Raw genomic sequence first — 17,904 nt, forward strand, 5'->3', positions numbered from 1 at the left:
TAATAAAATACATGCATATTATAAGAAAATTCATTTAATTAATAAAAATCAATTTAGTACGGTTTCCAACAAAATAATATGTATTCAAATTGAAAATATTTAAAAAAAATTAAAAATCAAAATTTCAAAATTTGAAATTCTAAGCATCATGACCGTTTGGCTTACTTGAAGATGTTCAAACTCACAATTTACTAGATATTTCGATAGTAAAAAAATATGAATTTAAAGAACACATGTAATAACAAAACCTAGAAACTTGTTTAATCAAAATCGGTTATCGAAATCTTAAGTTTTAAAAGCCGAAACAAAAAAAATCATCATAAACTACCCAAATTTTCTGGGTTAACAATTTTGACTAGCTTACTTTGGAGCCTTGTATTTCTTAGCACAAGAGTCATATAACAAAGATAATAATACCAAATGAAAGTACAAACTTCATACCCTGAAAAATATCTGAATTTCGAAACAAATGAACACCTAGAGATAGATTATTAGCGTGTCAAAGTTGGCTACTCGAAACTGTCAAAACTCTTACAATAGAAACTTTAAAAATTATTTTCTCCTAAATTATCCAATTGAAATAGATGCCACAAATACCATTTGAAAGATCTTAAAGAAAACTTTTATTTGGTATCAACAATGCTGCTAGAAAGTCACCAGAATTTGACAAACTATTAAACTAACCCAAATAAATACATGAATTTTATGGAAAAATATTTTGAAAACACAAGAATTAATATCTTATTGAAATTTATATTCTAAATTATGTTATAATATTTATAATAGTATAAATATACAATTGATAGGGGTAATTAAATGTGCATAATAAAATTAAAATATTTAAAAATTTAAAATAAAGCTTTGCTTGAATATTAAATTTAAAATTTTACCAGTGTAATCGAAATGGGTTCAAATTCCACTAATTGCATATTTTTTTATTGTTTTTAAAATAAAAAGACCGAAGTGCCATCGAATAATATAAATTATTTTAAATACGAAGATAGAATTTTTAAACCGAATTGATATTTAATTAATTGATGACAAAAACTCAATCAAAAACTTAAATAATAGCATATACATATATTAACCCTAAATTTTTTAAATCCTCAACTTTTTAGATATGAGCTAACCATGGAATTACTCAACAAGGAAGAGTTATTGGATGAAAGGATTTGACTCATATATAGGGGTGAAATTAAGAAATTTATAAAAGTTATATAAACTAATGCATAATATTAACATTTGAGAAACTAATGTATATGGTTAAATTTAACTTGATTCTTTTTTGAATTGGTTTGTATTTCACTCATTTTTGTTTTTTTCTTATTATTCTTCCTCTACTTCTCGTTTGTGTTAAACATCTAGAACAAGTAAATCTAAACTTTAAACACATAAAGGTTTTCATGAAACCGATCTACAAATAGTAATTTTCTTCACAAAAGTAAAAATTAATTTAGTGTTTTCTGACGGGAAAGTAATATGTCAATTTTAAAACAAAAGATTTAAAATAATCACACTAGCAACAACAATTTCTAAAAAAAAAAACTAAATTTCTAATCAATATTTAAGAAATTTAAGATTATATAAATACAATCAATCCTAATTTCTTGAAGGATTGTATCTAAAAATTATTACCCAATCAAAATATCTGTAATCTTGTATAAAATCAATATCCTTAAATCATTCTTGTATAAAAAAAAAAAAACTCTAATCTATGGTAAAAAAAATGCAGAGATGAATTATATATAAGTAAAAATTTTCATTTTCTTTTGTTTGGGGTATAATCCCTTGAGTGGCTCTGCAGATAAGAAGACACACATGGAACCCTTTGGAGAAACTTAAAAGGAGAGCAATATGTACCCAAAATGGTTTGAAAACAAACTTGAGAATGGAGTGAATTGAAAGTGTCAAACAAAAAGAGGGTGAAATGCGTGATGCATGCAGCTTGTGACTCAGTTTTACTGGTAAGGGACATTACGTATTTGGGGACTAAAAAGTTGTAAAGATCTTCTTGGATCTACAACTAAATCTCTATATATCTATCAGCTAAGATCAGAAGCATTGTTTATAGTTTCCTCATTTCAGTCCCTTCTCTTTCTCTTTCTCTCTTTCAATTCCTAACTAAAAGACATTGGAGCCCATTCCTTGCCATAAAGTCTGAATATGTGTCAAAACTAAATAAATGAAAATATGCATCATCACCCAAAATCTTGTTGATAGGGACCCTTTTTCAATTATGATTTTGGGAGGGGATGTAACAGACTCAACAATGTTAAGTAAACAGTAGGAAATTAACTTATTTCAGAAGGTGAATATCTATGATTGCATCACCCGCATTTGATCTTAACAGCAAAACACTTGAGTCTAAGCGGTGGCTCCACTGGCTATTTAAGCCTTAGGAGAAGATGTTCAACACTTGTTTTATTTGGGGGAATTGATTGCTCAAACCATCTTCAGTCAGTCCTGACAGTCACTTCTGGTTAAAAATGGCTACATAATTGATACTAACATTAAGTCAGCGAAGGTGATAGAAAACCATCTCTTTACAATTTGCATACAAATGTAATGTTTCTTTGTTGATATAACCAATGTCTTTGGAGTGTAACTTTCCTAAACTAAGCATCATAATTCTTATATTCTTTTCTTAATCCGTCTTTGTATGTTAGCTTACCACTATCATGGAATATTCTTGGTAAAAAAGACAGGAAAAAAATATACACAACCAAATAGAAAAACAAGGGACAAACCGTTGGTTACACTATATTAAAGCCATAATTAGCTAATTGAGAAGACAATAGACATCATAATATCATGATCAATATATTGGGGATGAACAAAGATGAGGGAAAGAAATATTCATTCATCAGATAGAATCTTGCGGTCTGCCTGCATATGGGTTGAGGCTGAGCTCAAGTGAGGCACGAGAACCAGTGTAGCCATCTTCAGACCTGTACCACCCAGAGTAGCAGCTGTCTAGTCTGGGCCTAATATTACTGCAAAAACCATTAGCGTCTTCACTGTGCATGGGAAAGAGAGGGAGGGTCTCAATTTGTGGAGCAGCAGCTTCTTCTTCTGCATCATCTTCATCTTTTTGTCTCTCTTCCATGAATTTTTTGTGCTCAAAGAATGTGTAGGACGAAGAATAAGTAGGATCGAACCCAACCCATCCAAAGTTGTGACTCAGGGATTCGCCTACACTTGTACTACTACCACATGCTGATATTGAGCAATCCTAGTAATAGTAGTCCAGAGTCAAAAAGTTGAATTTTGCTATAATATATTCTCCCCTTCACTAAAGGTTGAGAGAAACTATATGTACATATATGTATCCTCTCCTTGTGTATTATTGGGGTTGAAAAGGGAATTCATTTTGGCTTAAAAACAAACTTCCAATTTGTTTGGCCTTTTTACATGGAGGAAATAAAAGTGTTGTTTCTTTTTATCGATGTTTCATGGGATCATGGAATAACAATAGTTTGTCTTTAGCTCCTTTTCTCATTTTACATCGCATATACATTGCACCAAGTTTTAAATTCCTACGCGAGTTAGTTAACTTTCTTATTATTTTAACAGTGTTTCAAACTAGAAATGACTAGAATGTAACTTTCATGGCACAAAGTACATACAGCACTTACCCTAAAACTCTTTTCCATGGTTATAGACCCATAGCCATAGTTTCCTATCTGCCCAACAGTAAGAGCACCAGTTGAAGAAAGAGATGTAGGAGAATAACCTACAAAAAAAAGTAATAAAATTAAAGTAACTCCCTGGATATGATACTTTGGGAAACTAAAAAAAATAGAATGTCTTGTATATGCGTGTATATAAAAAGAGGAAGGAGAGGGGAGAAAGAAAAGAGGAAACAACCAGGAGTTATGTTGGGATACTTGTTATTTGCAGCAGTGGTAGGGCTTTGCATGGGGACATGATGATTAGTCGTGGTGGTGAACCTTTTCTTCTGCCTCTCACGAGCCTTGTGGTTCTGAAACCAATAAAAGACATTCTTGCCTTCGATTTTTCCGTACTGTCTAAGTCTAGCAGAGATCCTTTGAATCTGATCAGCACTCGGGGACCTAACTCCATTGTTGTAGTAAAGGTCCTTCAATATTCTAATCTGGTCAGTGGTAGGAGTCCACCGTGTACTACTTTGCCTGCAAAGAAAGCTTCCTTTGCCACTGCCACCACCACAATCCTCATTTGGAGCTTGTTGGTTTTGCTGTTGCTGTTGCTGGGGTTCCATGATGGAGTGAAAGCAAGAAGAAAACAAAGAGAAGCAAACAAAGGTAACCAAGTCGGATAGAGAGAGAAGGGAATTGTAAAGAGGGGATGTAAGTGAAATTGTATGACATGGATGAGAGCAAGGGAATGGGATATAAAAGGAGAGATAGGGGGACAAGCAGGCACATGAAAGGATGAAGAGAGGATATCTGAGAAATATCTGAGAGAGAAGGACTGAAGTTGACAGAGCGATGTTCATAAAAAGGGAAGGGACAAAAAAAGAGAGAGAGAGATGCATGTGGGAGAAAGCATATGCGTGAGGTATGAATGAATGAATGGCCATGATATTAAGAGTTCATGGGGAGTTCTTTTAATGGAGATCTCAATATTTACCAAGGCCCAGAAAACCTCATGAACTCAATTTGTTCTACAACATTAGAATTCACATGAAATTGAGAGAAATGCAAAAAACAACAGTTTCATTTGAGATTTTGGGGCAGTGGGGAAATGGCAAAGGTTCTTCAGATCAGTTTTCCTTTCTCATTTGAGCATATTCTTATTTTGTCTAAATCATTTATAATATGGCATTCACATTATGCATGGTTGGTATATAAAAAGTAATACACTCTAAGGAAATCATAAAATTTCATTTGGAATTCATACTAATACAAATATTATTATTGGACGTTTTACGTGATACTGTATTATTTAAGACCTAGGGTTCTAATTCTATAATTTTATCTTTTAAAAAATACCAAGTTTCCTTATAATTACTAGCCAAAAGTCTCAAAACCTTAGCGTAATCTTCTAAATGCATATTAATTAAGTGATAGTAATCTTTAGTTGATAGGTATTTTGTTATTTAAATTTCAAGTTCCAACTGCATGGAGATATGATCATCTTTTGATCACTTTTTTGTTACTTTGTGCAGTCGTGGAAAAGACGATGTTGAGCCATGTCACTTGGCGTTTTGCCACACTTTTCTTTTCTTTCTTTTTTTCTTTCAATCTTATAGTATTTGCATTTTTAGTCGGTTAATGTTGTGTGGTAAGTTGGGCTATGGTGAAAAAAACATAAGTGTTTTGCAAGAATTTTCTTTTTGGAGAAAGAGAGGTGAAACTTTTTTTATTAAATAAGAGAAGAAAGGGAAATTTTGTGAGAGTTTTAACAAATCTTCCAATATGATATTTGTACTTTTAATTTGTCCAATTTAATACATACACTTTTATTTTGTGTATTATCTTATTATTATAATCTAACAATATTAATTTTTATAAGAAATTAACATGTAACCCACTAATAGAGTGACACATGATAGGTTGGGCTAAATAAAAAATTTCTTTTATCATTTTAAAGGTCAAAATCACTAAAAAGTTCAAATAAATATATATTCAAATTTATTTTAGGCTAAATTTGGGGAAAAAGCCAATTTTTTTTAAATAATTAGCTTTTTAAACTTTTTGTTGGGATATTTAGGGAAGTAGGTTAATTTTGGAGAGAGAAAGTGAAAACGAGTTCAGTAAGACGCGTTTTCTGTAAGACGCGCTTGTGTGGCTGAAAGAGCGTCCTACCTGTCAGTTGAAAATGTGTCCTATTGGACGCACTCACTTTCTCTCTCCTAGACCATTTTTAAGGGTTTGGAGTTTTTTAAGAGTTTAAGGTTTTTCTAGGGTTTAGGATTTTTGTAGGGTTTAGGTTTGGAAATTTGTGGAGAAAGATTTATTTGTGTTTGTGTTTGAGGTAGACATTGTAAAAGCTTAAAGGTATATTTGAGTTGACGGTGATGCGATAGTGCTTAGAGACCCATACATTTCATCTGTCGTATTGGGATGGAACCATTGCATTAAAAGCCTATTGCATTGCAACTCAGGCTCCGAGTTCACAATGCTTATATGGTCACGGGTTGAAGTAACTAAGGCTCCTACTTGACGGATGTTAATGTGCAGTCACGAGTTGGAGTATAACTCGAGAGCCTAGTTGACAGTGGTTATGCAATCACGGGTTCAAGTTTCACCTCATTAGAAGATGATGGTTTGTAAACCCGATACATAAGTTTGAGATCATAATTATAGGAAAAAACTGAAGGGCTTTCCAATATAATCAAATTAATCTTTTTTTCCATCTCCACCAAAAGGAGTATCTTTAACCTCCCTATCCGAAACCTATGGCATAGTTTGATGCTAGAGGACTTGTTAGGGGGAGTGATTGTGGCGGTGGAAAAAAGGTAAAACTCGAGTTGGGGTGACAACGATTGTAGTTATTAATGAGTTCTTTAATAAAAACAACCGTTGTCTACTTGAAAGGATCTTCACCTTTCTCCACATGTAAGGCCACTCCTTCTTTGAAAATCTTTTTGCCCCAAATCTATCACAGGTGAAGAAAATACTAGAAAGCCCTAGTGTTTCCCTATGATTATGATGTCAAACTTATGTATCAAGTTAACAAACCATGCTCTTTTAGTGAGGTGGAACTTGAAACCATGATCGCATAACCATTGTCAACTAGGCTCTCGAGTTATGCTTCAACTCATGACCGCACATTAATATCCACCAAGTAGGAGCCCTAGTTATACTTCAACCCGTGATCATATAAACACCGCGAAGGCTGAGCCCGAGTTGCAATGTGATGGGCTTCTAAGGCAATAATTCCATCCCAACACGATAGATGAAATGTATGGGTCTCCGACTGCCATTGTATCATCGTAAACTCAAACACCCCTTAATTGTCTCCCTCAAACACAAATAAATCTTTTTGTCGAAATGTTTCAACACTTAACAAAAATAAATTTAGAGAGAATTTTTTAGGGTGAGAGGTGGTGGCTGAAAGAGTTTATGGAGTAGGGGGAGTAAAACCCCCTTTATATAGGCAGCCAAGTGGGCAAGAATTGAAAAAAAAAACAAAAGATGTAACATCTAAATCTGAAATTATCCCGGGATTCCCAGGACGTCTGAAAATTGAGGATGAGGATTCCCAATTTATGGAAAGTTTTCATGGATTTGGTTGTGGGTTGAAAAAGGGAGGGAAAATGCGCATCACATGATGTGTTTTCAATTGAGGTGGCAGAAAAGTTCATTGAAAGCGCGCCTTGTATGACATGTTTTCAGCTGACATGACTACCATGCAAGCTGAAAGTGCATTCTAAGTGTATTTTCAATGAATATTTCTGCCACCTCAGCTAAAAATGAAACCCATAGGGCACGTTTCCCCTTATTTTTTTCAACTCTCACTCCAACCCGTGAAACTTTCTAAAAGTTGGGAATCTCCACTTAATTTTTTAGACATCCTAGGAATCTCAAAATAATTTCGGATACGCGTGCTACATCATTTTTTTTAATCTAAACACTTTTAACAATAAGCATTTTTTAAAAACTACTCAAACTTGTCATGTCCAATATTTTCATTGCTTCTCATTTTTTGGTAAATTGTGAATATTGATATATTATTGATGTAACGTACAATACAATACAAAGTAAACAATTTTTTGTTTCATTTTTGTGTAGATTGCAAAAAAAAAATAAGTATACATTGTTGACATCAAATACATTATGGATGGAGAAAATTTAATACAATACAAATTAAAATTTAACCAACTATAAAAGAATATTTACATGACAAAACTCTTGTGGAAAAAAATCATCGACATTGTTGGGCCGAATGTGTGCCACAACCTGGTGGGTGTCAGTTGAAAGATAGATTTCTTCGTACAACTTGGGGTTCTGACTCCTAATCTTTATCTTCATCGTCTTTATCTTCACCCCAAGCTCCATTTCCTTATTCATCCCCTTCCTCCATGGTTAAGTGCGGTGTCCTTCTATGTTGCCATCGTATGTCCTCCATTCCACTAATAAGTCGTTGCAAAGATGAACCACATAGGTAGAACAGTGATGTTGAGGGTGTTTACGACACTATCGATGGATAAGTGCATGGTGTCACATAACTCAATTGCGGCTAAAATGTTGGAATTATCGGAGGTGGCAGATACATCGGTGTTGTTGGCATTGAAGTGTAATATGGTGCTGCGGACGGAGGTGGTGCAAAAACACATACATTCAAAATGTGTTAAAGCAGGGTATGGTGGTGCATAGTGTGGTGCTTGTATAAAAATAAGGGGGGCTAGTGAAAGTAGCACCAGAATAATATGAACCGTACTGATCGGGAGGTGGTGCAGCCTTCGGTGCCTCATGTTGGGTTGGACCTGATGATGACTTCGTCGAGGCATGCACTCGCGACCTAGGATTGAGCTAGGGTCATCTTGGCCTCCTAGTATGACGTTGCCTAGTCATTGCCTCCTCCGATAGAATATATGGCTTGCCATGATGTAGAATATATGGCTTGCCATGATGTCTGAACCATGGCATGTAGTTCGGAGAAGTCTTAGATTCTGGAGCAAGAAATGGTTCACGACTAGGTATGAAATCGTCCAAATGCTCTCAAATGTTGATATATTGCCTGTAGAATTTAGGCTAATCTTCGTCGATTCTCCCCTACTAGTTGACCTTGTATTGTGCTTCGATGTCTTGGAGTGATGGCGAAATAGTTTGCCTAAACCTGAATTATTGTATCACTCGATCGGATTCGTACATATCCACTGTTACGTAAACTATAAATGACACCTTCCTTCACATGCCATATATTGAGATTGGCCAAAAATTCAGCCAGGATACATGCTTGAATTCTCAAATTGGCGCATAAGATACATTCAAACTGTAGTACGGAATAATAAATTTTATTATCTACATAATATTAAATTTCAAATCCTTAGGTAAATGTTATATAATTGAAAATTTTAAAAACTAATCTCGGCTTTTGATCGTTGATTTAACAATAGCCAGATATCATTGAGCTCCTCCTTTAGTTCCACATGACTCACGCGATTATTCCACTTATTCAAATAATATGTTATTTAAAATATATAATAATGAAAAAAATATTATTATAATTATATTATCTGTCGAGACCACTTTTTAATTTGAAAAATGGGTATCGATTTTGAAAATGGAAATGGAGTCGCCACCGATCTTTTATTAATGTGTGATCAGTTCCATTGAAAATAAATTTTAGGTCTGCGAGATTTGAGAAAATAGGTCCGGGAGTCGGTTACGCACGAGGAAGAGTTAGCACCCTCGTAACGCCCAAAATTGGTACCGAATTGATTATTCAATGTCTTAGTGTCGAGAATTTGAAAAGATTTTAAAATACGATCTTTGAAGTTTAAATTTGAGTAAACCAAATTGAATAATAAGACGGACTCATTTTGAAGAAATAAATTGCTACACTCAGTGAGTTAGGGTGCAACAATTCGATCTTTAAAATTAAATTTGTTCCTTTTTAGAAAATCATGTGATTTAAAAAGGAGATTTGATTATTTAAGCCAATCGAGAAATTCGAACCCAATAAGTTAGGGTTTGATCTCTCGAAATTCTTAAACAACCGACATTGCCTAAAAAAAATCCTTAATTCGGAGTAGCAAAATTATCGGATCCAGTGAGTTAGGATCCAACATTTTGAAATCCCGAAGAACTTTATTTTGATAATGGTATGGTTTTAATAAAATGGAAACTTGATGATAAATCCATCGAAGAGAGTTGAAGCCCAGTAAGTTAGGGCACAATTCTCTAGAGAACTATTAAACACCAAGCCCTTTTTTAGGAGTTTTGAAATAAAACGATTATAATGTTTTAATGGAATGCAATTCTTACAAACAATATAACAATATACGGAGCGAATGATGAATAGCAAATTAATTCTACAATTTGGAGCAACTAGATATATAATGCATCGAGATTAATAACCAAATAAACTAATGATCGTTCTTACAAATAACAAAATGAGAATAATTAATACAAAAATAATTTAATCAAAGGTATACCAATCAACATAATCGAAACGAAAAAATTTAAAACGTAGAATAAAATTTTAGAAATTACAAGCGTATATATATTAAAATAATTCCATACAGTGAAAATTTAAAAAATGATGTTAATGAATTTAGAACATATTAATAACAATGCAAAAGAATAAAGTATTATATTTTAAAAATCATATCAATAATAATTTTGAAAAATATTAAGCCAATGCTACAATAATATTAAAAACAATGAATTAGAATAAAACTCGATAAAAAACTTTTGAAATCAAAATTAAATATGCAAAACACTTTTTGAAATTGAGAATAATAATCAACAAATTTTAAATCGGGACTTAAATAAAATTAGAATAATAGTAAATGAGAACAAAATTAAAATATGATTGACTCAAAATGTTGGTGTATAATGAATAAAAAACGAAAATAATAATTTATTATGTTTTAAACTATAATAGTAGATTTAACACTATTAAAATAAATATTACAAATAATGTTAAATACCCTAATGTACGAAAGTGGGATTTAATTAATTAAAAATGTTGTGGACTTTAAAAAGGAAACTGGATTTGTATTAAATTGGAATCTGTTTCAATATTGAAGGACTCAACAAGCAATTAAATGCAGCATTAAAATAATTACAATCAATCACATAAAACGGTACCGTTTCAAATTGGATCTGAATGAAAACAAGGTTAAATGCACCGTACAAATTGCAAACAACTAAAGAAATAAAATCGTAATCTCAGTAAACACTCAGGGACCAGTACAGAAAATAGACCAACTAGTCCAGCATGCGCGGATCCTACCCCAGGTCGGGTCATCGCCTGGATCTGGTCGTCAAACGACGTCGTCTCACTCTAGATTTAGATGAAATTTAAATCAAATTCGAAGTAATAACTAAAAATAAAAAAAATTGGATTGGCATGAAAATCGAGTGTAAAGGGGCTTGATGCGCAATAATCCCATCAGACCCATGACGCGCGGATCCTCCCCCTTGGGTCGGGTCACCGTGCGGGTTTAGGGCACGCAGACGACACCGTTTTAAAGCTATCACCTTAGCTACAAACGGCGTCGTTTCAAAAACACTTATAAAAGGAAAATAACCTAACGAAAACCTAGCCATTCATCAAAAATTAAACACAAAAAAAAAACTAAACCCTTTTTTTCCGCCGCTCAACTCATCGATCCCTCAGACGGATCTCAAAACCCCCGCTCAGGCTCCGATGGCGACAAAGAGAGTGAGGATTCAACGGCCAGGTACTATTCTTTGGACCTTGCTACAGTTTTTCTCTTTAAACGCCTGATAAAAATGAGAAAGGAACCACGAAAAAAAAAAGAAATAGGACCAAGAAATCACCTTTTTTTGTGCTTTTTTTGTATTCAGATAACTCTCCTCCTTTTTTTTCTAAGGGGCACATTGATGGGGTTTTTATATCCCAAAAAGAATACAAAGTTTTTATTTTTTCTGTTTCTCCTATTTTCTTTTTCTCCTTTTTTTCTCTGCCAATTCCTGCCCCTTTTTCGTTCGTTGTCTGTCTTTTTGCTACTCCTTTGCTTATTTCTTGCAGGTACGGAGAGCAGGGCTTGAGACGTGGCGTGTACGGTGCAGTGCATAGAGGTGTGGCACGTAGCGGTGGCGCACGTACGAAGGGGAGACTGTTGAGGCGTGCGTGGAGGCTGCTAGGGTTTTCAATGTTTTGGGGCTAAGTCGGGTTTTGGGCTAGGTTAGAATTTTGGGTTAGGGTTAGGTGACTTGGGCCTTCTAGGCCATTGTAATCGGGTTATGAAAATTGGGTTTGGGGTCCGTTGCAAGTTTGATATTTTGGGTCTTGGTATTTAGAAGTTGAGCTTATGGTATTGGGTTGTAACTGGACTGATGGACTTTAATAATTTTGTTTTTATTTATGAAATTGGGCCGGGCAAATTGGGCCTATTACATTATCAAATGAATTTTATCTTGTACAAGTGGGAAAGTATAAGGGGCGTCGACTTGGGGACATAAAAATAATAGCCGGTACCATGCCCATGATTGTAGAAGGAGTATGCAACCACCGATTTTAATTTTTATTGTTGTGTCGCCCGACACATCTCTCGGTACAACGTGGCCAACACGGTTGACCTCCAACTGAGTTGACCCGCTTCTTTCAAGTTGAAGAGTTATAATAGTCACCTTAAATGTACCAGATTTCGAGATTTATCGGGCTTTAGAACACTACCGATTAACCTTAGGATGAATGCTTGGGCATGTTGTTCTCTTTCAAGGGCATTCGAGGTGTCGTCGAGATAACTGCAATTATCTTCCAACCATTTCATCTCTATCCGACTACCAAAAAACTTATCCAGCACCTTACTTAATAGTTGCTCGCAAATGTTGCTCCAATCGCCAACGACCACTGATCCCGTAACGGCTGACCCATCCACTGATAAATCGAGTTGTAAAGCTACGCCCTTGAGTGTAATTGTACACTCACCGCATGGAAGATCGAATGTGTAAGTCTCGGGTCTCCATCTTTCCACCAATGTGCTGATAAGTGTGGGATCCAATCTACACCCCTATAGCATAAGAGACACGTCTAAGAATCCTGCCTTTTGCAAGAATCGTTCAATTACATGCAGTACCCTTGATGATAGATTGTGTATGTACGTCTCCAAAATTTGATCTTCAGCCTGAATATAAAAAATAAAAAAATAATTTTAATAATGTTAACAACTTAATAATGAATTTAATTAAAATTAAAAAATAAAAATATTTCTTACCGTTTGCAATTGGACGCAAGAAATGTGGTTGTTATCGAAATAAATAAAAGTATTTGTCATTATAAAAATAAACTAAAATGAATTAAATAAAAAATAAAAAATTAAAACAACAATAATTTTAGAGACATTTAATAAAAAAAATTAAGAGCTAAAAACTTGAGAGAATTGAATTTTAATGAAAATAGAGAAAATGGCTAGAGTTTATTTAGCAAACAAACTAGCCGTTTTATAGCCATTGGAGCTTGTGACCATTGGAATATTACCATTGCGAAAACACGCATTGCAGGACGTGTTTACCTGCCACATAAGAAAAAAACGAGTTTTCTCTCAAAATCGATTTATTTTTTAAATATCTCAAAAAATACCGAAAACCCCTTCTTCTTTTTTTTAAATCGATTTTTTTATTATAAAATTTAGCTTTTTATTTTCTTTCTTTCTACTTTTTCTCTTCTTTCTTCCACGGTAAGGTTTAGCCACCACCGCCTTTATGCCATATGGGGGCCTTCCATCTCACTCTAAAACGAAGACCATCATACCCTTTTTCTCTTACTCGGTTTGGATTTTCCCAAAAACAACTAAAAAATCCATGAAACTCCCAGCAAAATTTTGAAACAAAAAACCCAATTCGTCATCGTTGGATCGTATGTGCTTGGGATATTTTACTCTCCTCCACCTCTTCTACACCCTCACCGTTTGGATCTTCAAGAGGTGGACCCGAACCTCTTGAATTGATTACGGCGAAATCAATTGTTTTATCTTTTCTTTTATAGGTTTTCTTTTCTTCTCTTTGGTTGTTTTGCTTCTTCTGTGGTATTGTTGGTGAGGAATTTCAAGATTAAGTTCGAATATGGTTTTTGGTTTCAAGTATGTATGTCCTTGAAAACTAATTTCAACCTTTTCAAAGGCAAAAAGGAACAAAAGTAAAAAGGAGATGCCAACTTTGAAACTTAATTTTTGGGTTTAAGTCCTTGAATACTACCCGCATCTAAATCTTGAAATCTATTGTTTGGGTATGGCAACCTTCAATGATGCTGATGCTGATGCTGGTGGGTTTAAAGTTGGTGACTGAGAAAAAATAAACAAACAAAAAAAAAGGAAATTAAATTTGAAAACATTTTAGTTTAAATATTTGAAACATATATTTTATATATATTAAAAATGTTTCTAATTTGTTTTAAAAATTGTATAGCTTTAAATATTTTTATAATTTTTGGACTTTTTTCAAAATTTCAAATTATCATAACATATAAGATTAAATGTGGTAAGTTACATTAGCGTTGATGGTTGGTCAACTAATGGACACATCAACATTCCCATCCAAAAATTACCAATTTGAATAAAAAATGAAACAATAAAAGTGCAATAAAAAGTTGTGATAAATTACACCCTAGAAGAATGGAGTGAGGGAATTATAGTATTAAATTACAATTTTAGATTCCGTTGCAGATGTTACACTATTCTAATATTAATCATACTTTTTATGAGTTTTATTTAATTTGTAAAAATAAAAAATATAAAGAAAAAAAAGCCCTTTACTCCTTTGAATTTTGGGTTGAGTTTTTACTACCAATTCTTGGTTATTAACATTAACTATTGACTCCTAAAGTTGTTCATTAATATGAACTATTAACTTAACTCGAAAACGTAAATAATTTTTTTGTTATATTTTTATTCATTGAATAATTCAATCATAATTTTATTTATGACTTTTGCACGTTGTGATGCGATTCTTTTATATCGTTGTGCCAATATTATATTACGATGACTTAAAAAACCTTCATCCATGAAATCAACCTGTCATAGTCCTTTCATCTCTCTCTCTTTTTCTTTCCTTCTTTCAAACTTTCTCAGATTGTGCTATTTGGTTGATTTTGATATTACCATCATGAGATTTCCAGCTCTTCCCAAACACACACTCTTTCTCTCCACGTGGTTTGTTGGTGTCTTGTTTCTTTAGCTATACAGTAAATTCTAGTTGAGTAGTATTAATCGACTTTTTGGCTATGATTTTCCATTGAAAACCCCCTCTTTTTTTTCTTCTAAAGTTTATGTTCTTTGATCCAAAATTCTCTAGCTGATGAGGCTACTTACCTTATAAGAAGTGGCCTAGAAGAGCTGTAATCAACTATGGTACATTTGCTTTTCTTTCCATATCTCTAAACATAACATCACAATATCATTCCATATCTCCTCTTTCTCTATCATCTGTTGTATTCTCTCATCAATCTTAGCTGCCACTGCATGCCTAACATTAAATAAATAAACTCCCCATTCTTTTTGGCTATTTCTTTTCTAAACAACCTAATCGATGACTATAGTTTAAGGCAAACCCCAACCACAATCTTTTTTACCATTCTTTTTTTTTTAATCAATGAAAGTAGGGGTGTCAAAGCATTTCGAGCTTCAAACAAAACTTACTATGAATGGATGATATACAGTGAAGTTTGATAAGAAACAATGCTTTAATTATATATACCAGTTAATATCTACTTATAGTTGTAGGGTTGTAGTATGGACCAAAATGTGATGATGCAGTTAGGTTTCTTTTGGCTATAATAATATATATTTGGTTTAGACCACATATTCTTCTTCTAATTGCATTTTGACTGAATCTTTACGCTTACCAGTGAACATGTTTTCTATTTTCAACTTTGGCCTTGCAAGGTAAAATGTTTTCTTTTTTCTTCATAATTTGGAATATTATTTGTTTAATTTCTCATCCATTTCATTTGGCCTTCGCCAATTAGCATGGTACATTATATAGAGAGGGAAATGGATCCAGATGTAATGTGAGAGATATAATGACATCGTTGGTTCACTGGAATAAAATAGAGTTGAAATTGAATAATTATTTGGTGAAAATAAAATAGAGATGTAATAGGTATTACATAATTTTGTTGATTGAATAAAATAGATATGTAATGGTATTAATTTGGTGAATATAGGGACCTAATCAAATCAGCCCGTCTACTATTAAATTGATCACTTTAGCTCCTATATTATTAAAAAGAATCAAATAAGGTTAAATTGGAATAGAGTTAACATTTACCGTTTTAAAAATATCAATTATTGCTAAGGGAGTTAATATTTTTAAAGTTTTTATAGTTCTGCAAATGAAATCTTTTGTTTGAAATTGAACTGCAATGCAATTGAAAAAAATTCAAGACATTTTTTTTATACAAGAAATGTTAACTTTGTTACAATTTGGACTTATTTAATTTTTTTAAATAGTATAATTACTAAATTGATCCAATCCTTGTAATACAGGGACTTCCCAAGTATTTTTAACTGTATTAATCGCTTGATTGAGTAAAATATTCTTACGAATAAACTAAGGAATAAACACAAAAGGAAAACTTTTATCATTTGATCAAAAATTAAAATTTTATTATATTATTATTTCATATCTAATAAAGTTTTTTAAAATATATGATATTTGCTAAGGATGCATTTAGAAAGCCATATAATAAGTGGATTTGGATATTATTGTTTGTAGATAATCATTGTAATTAATAAATTTTGTTATGATACTCACTATTATCGACTCATAACCCGATTGGGTCTAGGTCGGGTTCTATATAGTTTGCACTTCAAGCTCACGTGACACTATGAGTTCGTGTGTAAGGCACTCACACCCTCCCATGAGACTGCATGATGTGGGTTTGCATGCCATCGCATAGGCGAACCTACATCGTATAAACACGTGTTAAACTTAGAGTAGTGTACGTGTCGACATGCATGGAGGCTACCTATGACATCACATCTATGATCAATAATAATGTCATATAAATACACAACTTCGGTATGTAAAGGATACACATAGAAACACTCAACAATTTGGTGCGGTGAGTGTGGACAGACTTCCGATCTCAAGATTTTCAATTTGATAAAAAACCAAAATGACTCACCCCAACGAGAATTTCCTCACCAATTTCCTATTAGGACAACTAGGAGGTTTTGGCACTAGCAATCAATCCAGCGAGATAGAATTTTTTGCTGGTTGGTTTGCTGACCAGCCAGAGAACTTGGGTAACTCAGGCCATGCAGGTGCTTCCAACTCTTTCGATCTCAACACTCCCTCAGGTCAGGGACCATCATTTCCCTCTAATCAAGGAGCATCACCACTGCAATTGTTCAACTTAAAAGAGTAGTTGAGGTTGATGAAGGAGCATATAACTCAACAAAGTGCTAGGTTCGAACAGCAATAAGCATTTTGGTAGGCATTGTTAAGTCAAAGCGAAAAGTTGAGGAGGAAGATGCAATTTGAAAATTATGATCTTCAAGATAATATCATGCCTGCTCAAGAGGAGGATGTAAGGGCACATGCAATACCGTGGCAGAATGAAATGGATGCTCTGCATAGAGATGTACAAGCGTTGTATCCTGATGCCCAGGATATAGATTGGTTGTTTTGTTCTAGCAACCCATTGGTGAGACTACCAACCAAGTTTAAGGTACTAAAGGAAATGTTTGAAGGAAGAAGGGGTCCTCAAGCACATTTCATGCAGCATAATGATTATATGATGTGTTAAGGGCCTTTAATGCTGTAAAATATAAAGTCTTTTCGGCGAACCTTAAAGGAAATACGAAAGATTGATATTTTTCTTTACCAGAAGGCTCCATCCAGAGCTTCTCGCAACTGGGCCGAATGTTCTTGGGAAGATTTCGAGCTCATAGAATAATAATGAGCACTCATATGAGTTTAATGTCAGTAAAGTAGAGGGATAAAGAATCCTTACAAGATTATGTTAGATGTTTCCATGCAACAACGTTAAACACAAAAAAATTGAAGGATCAGTGGTCCATTGATGCCTTTATCATGGGTGTCTAGAATGACCATGTGCAATACTCATTCACTGATAATAGGTCACATAGTTTGGTAGATTTGTATGAGAGGGCTTATAAGTTTGCTAAAGCAGAATAAATTAAAAGAGCGGCTTGCAATACCTTCTAGAGGGATAACAAACAGTTTAGAAACTGACAAGGAATTCGTAGTCATCAAGGCCTTCCTTATTTGAGTCTACGCATACAAGGAGGGGCATAATAGAGGGGTTATTCGCAGA

The 17,904-nt window shown here is 33.6% G+C and overlaps 1 protein-coding gene across 1 annotated transcript; it reads right to left on the reverse strand.

The window, feature by feature from the left end:
* Window positions 1-2,727: 2,727 nt before the first annotated feature.
* On the reverse strand, window positions 2,728-4,645 carry LOC121224674 (protein WUSCHEL). The gene is made up of 3 exons (XM_041108450.1): window positions 3,868-4,645; window positions 3,636-3,733; window positions 2,728-3,232 (listed from the first exon to the last, which is right to left on the reverse strand). The coding sequence occupies exons 1-3, from the start codon at window positions 4,559-4,561 to the stop codon at window positions 2,864-2,866; spliced, it is 1,161 nt and encodes a 386-aa protein (XP_040964384.1). The 5' UTR covers window positions 4,562-4,645; the 3' UTR covers window positions 2,728-2,863.
* Between the last annotated feature and the right edge of the window lie 13,259 nt (window positions 4,646-17,904).

The sequence above is a fragment of the Gossypium hirsutum genome, chromosome D12 (assembly GCF_007990345.1).
Source record: "Gossypium hirsutum isolate 1008001.06 chromosome D12, Gossypium_hirsutum_v2.1, whole genome shotgun sequence".
Taxonomy (NCBI): domain Eukaryota; kingdom Viridiplantae; phylum Streptophyta; class Magnoliopsida; order Malvales; family Malvaceae; genus Gossypium; species Gossypium hirsutum.

Bases quoted from the DNA above. Each gene is read 5' to 3' on its own strand.
- LOC121224674 (XM_041108450.1), bottom strand. From the start codon at position 4,561: ATGGCCATTCATTCATTCATACCTCACGCATATGCTTTCTCCCACATG. The intron at 3,734-3,867 runs GTTGTTTCCTCT...TTTTTTTTGTAG, and splicing joins GTATCCCAACATAACTCCTG to GTTATTCTCCTACATCTCTT. The intron at 3,233-3,635 runs GTAAGTGCTGTA...TACTATTACTAG, and splicing joins CCATGGAAAAGAGTTTTAGG to GATTGCTCAATATCAGCATG.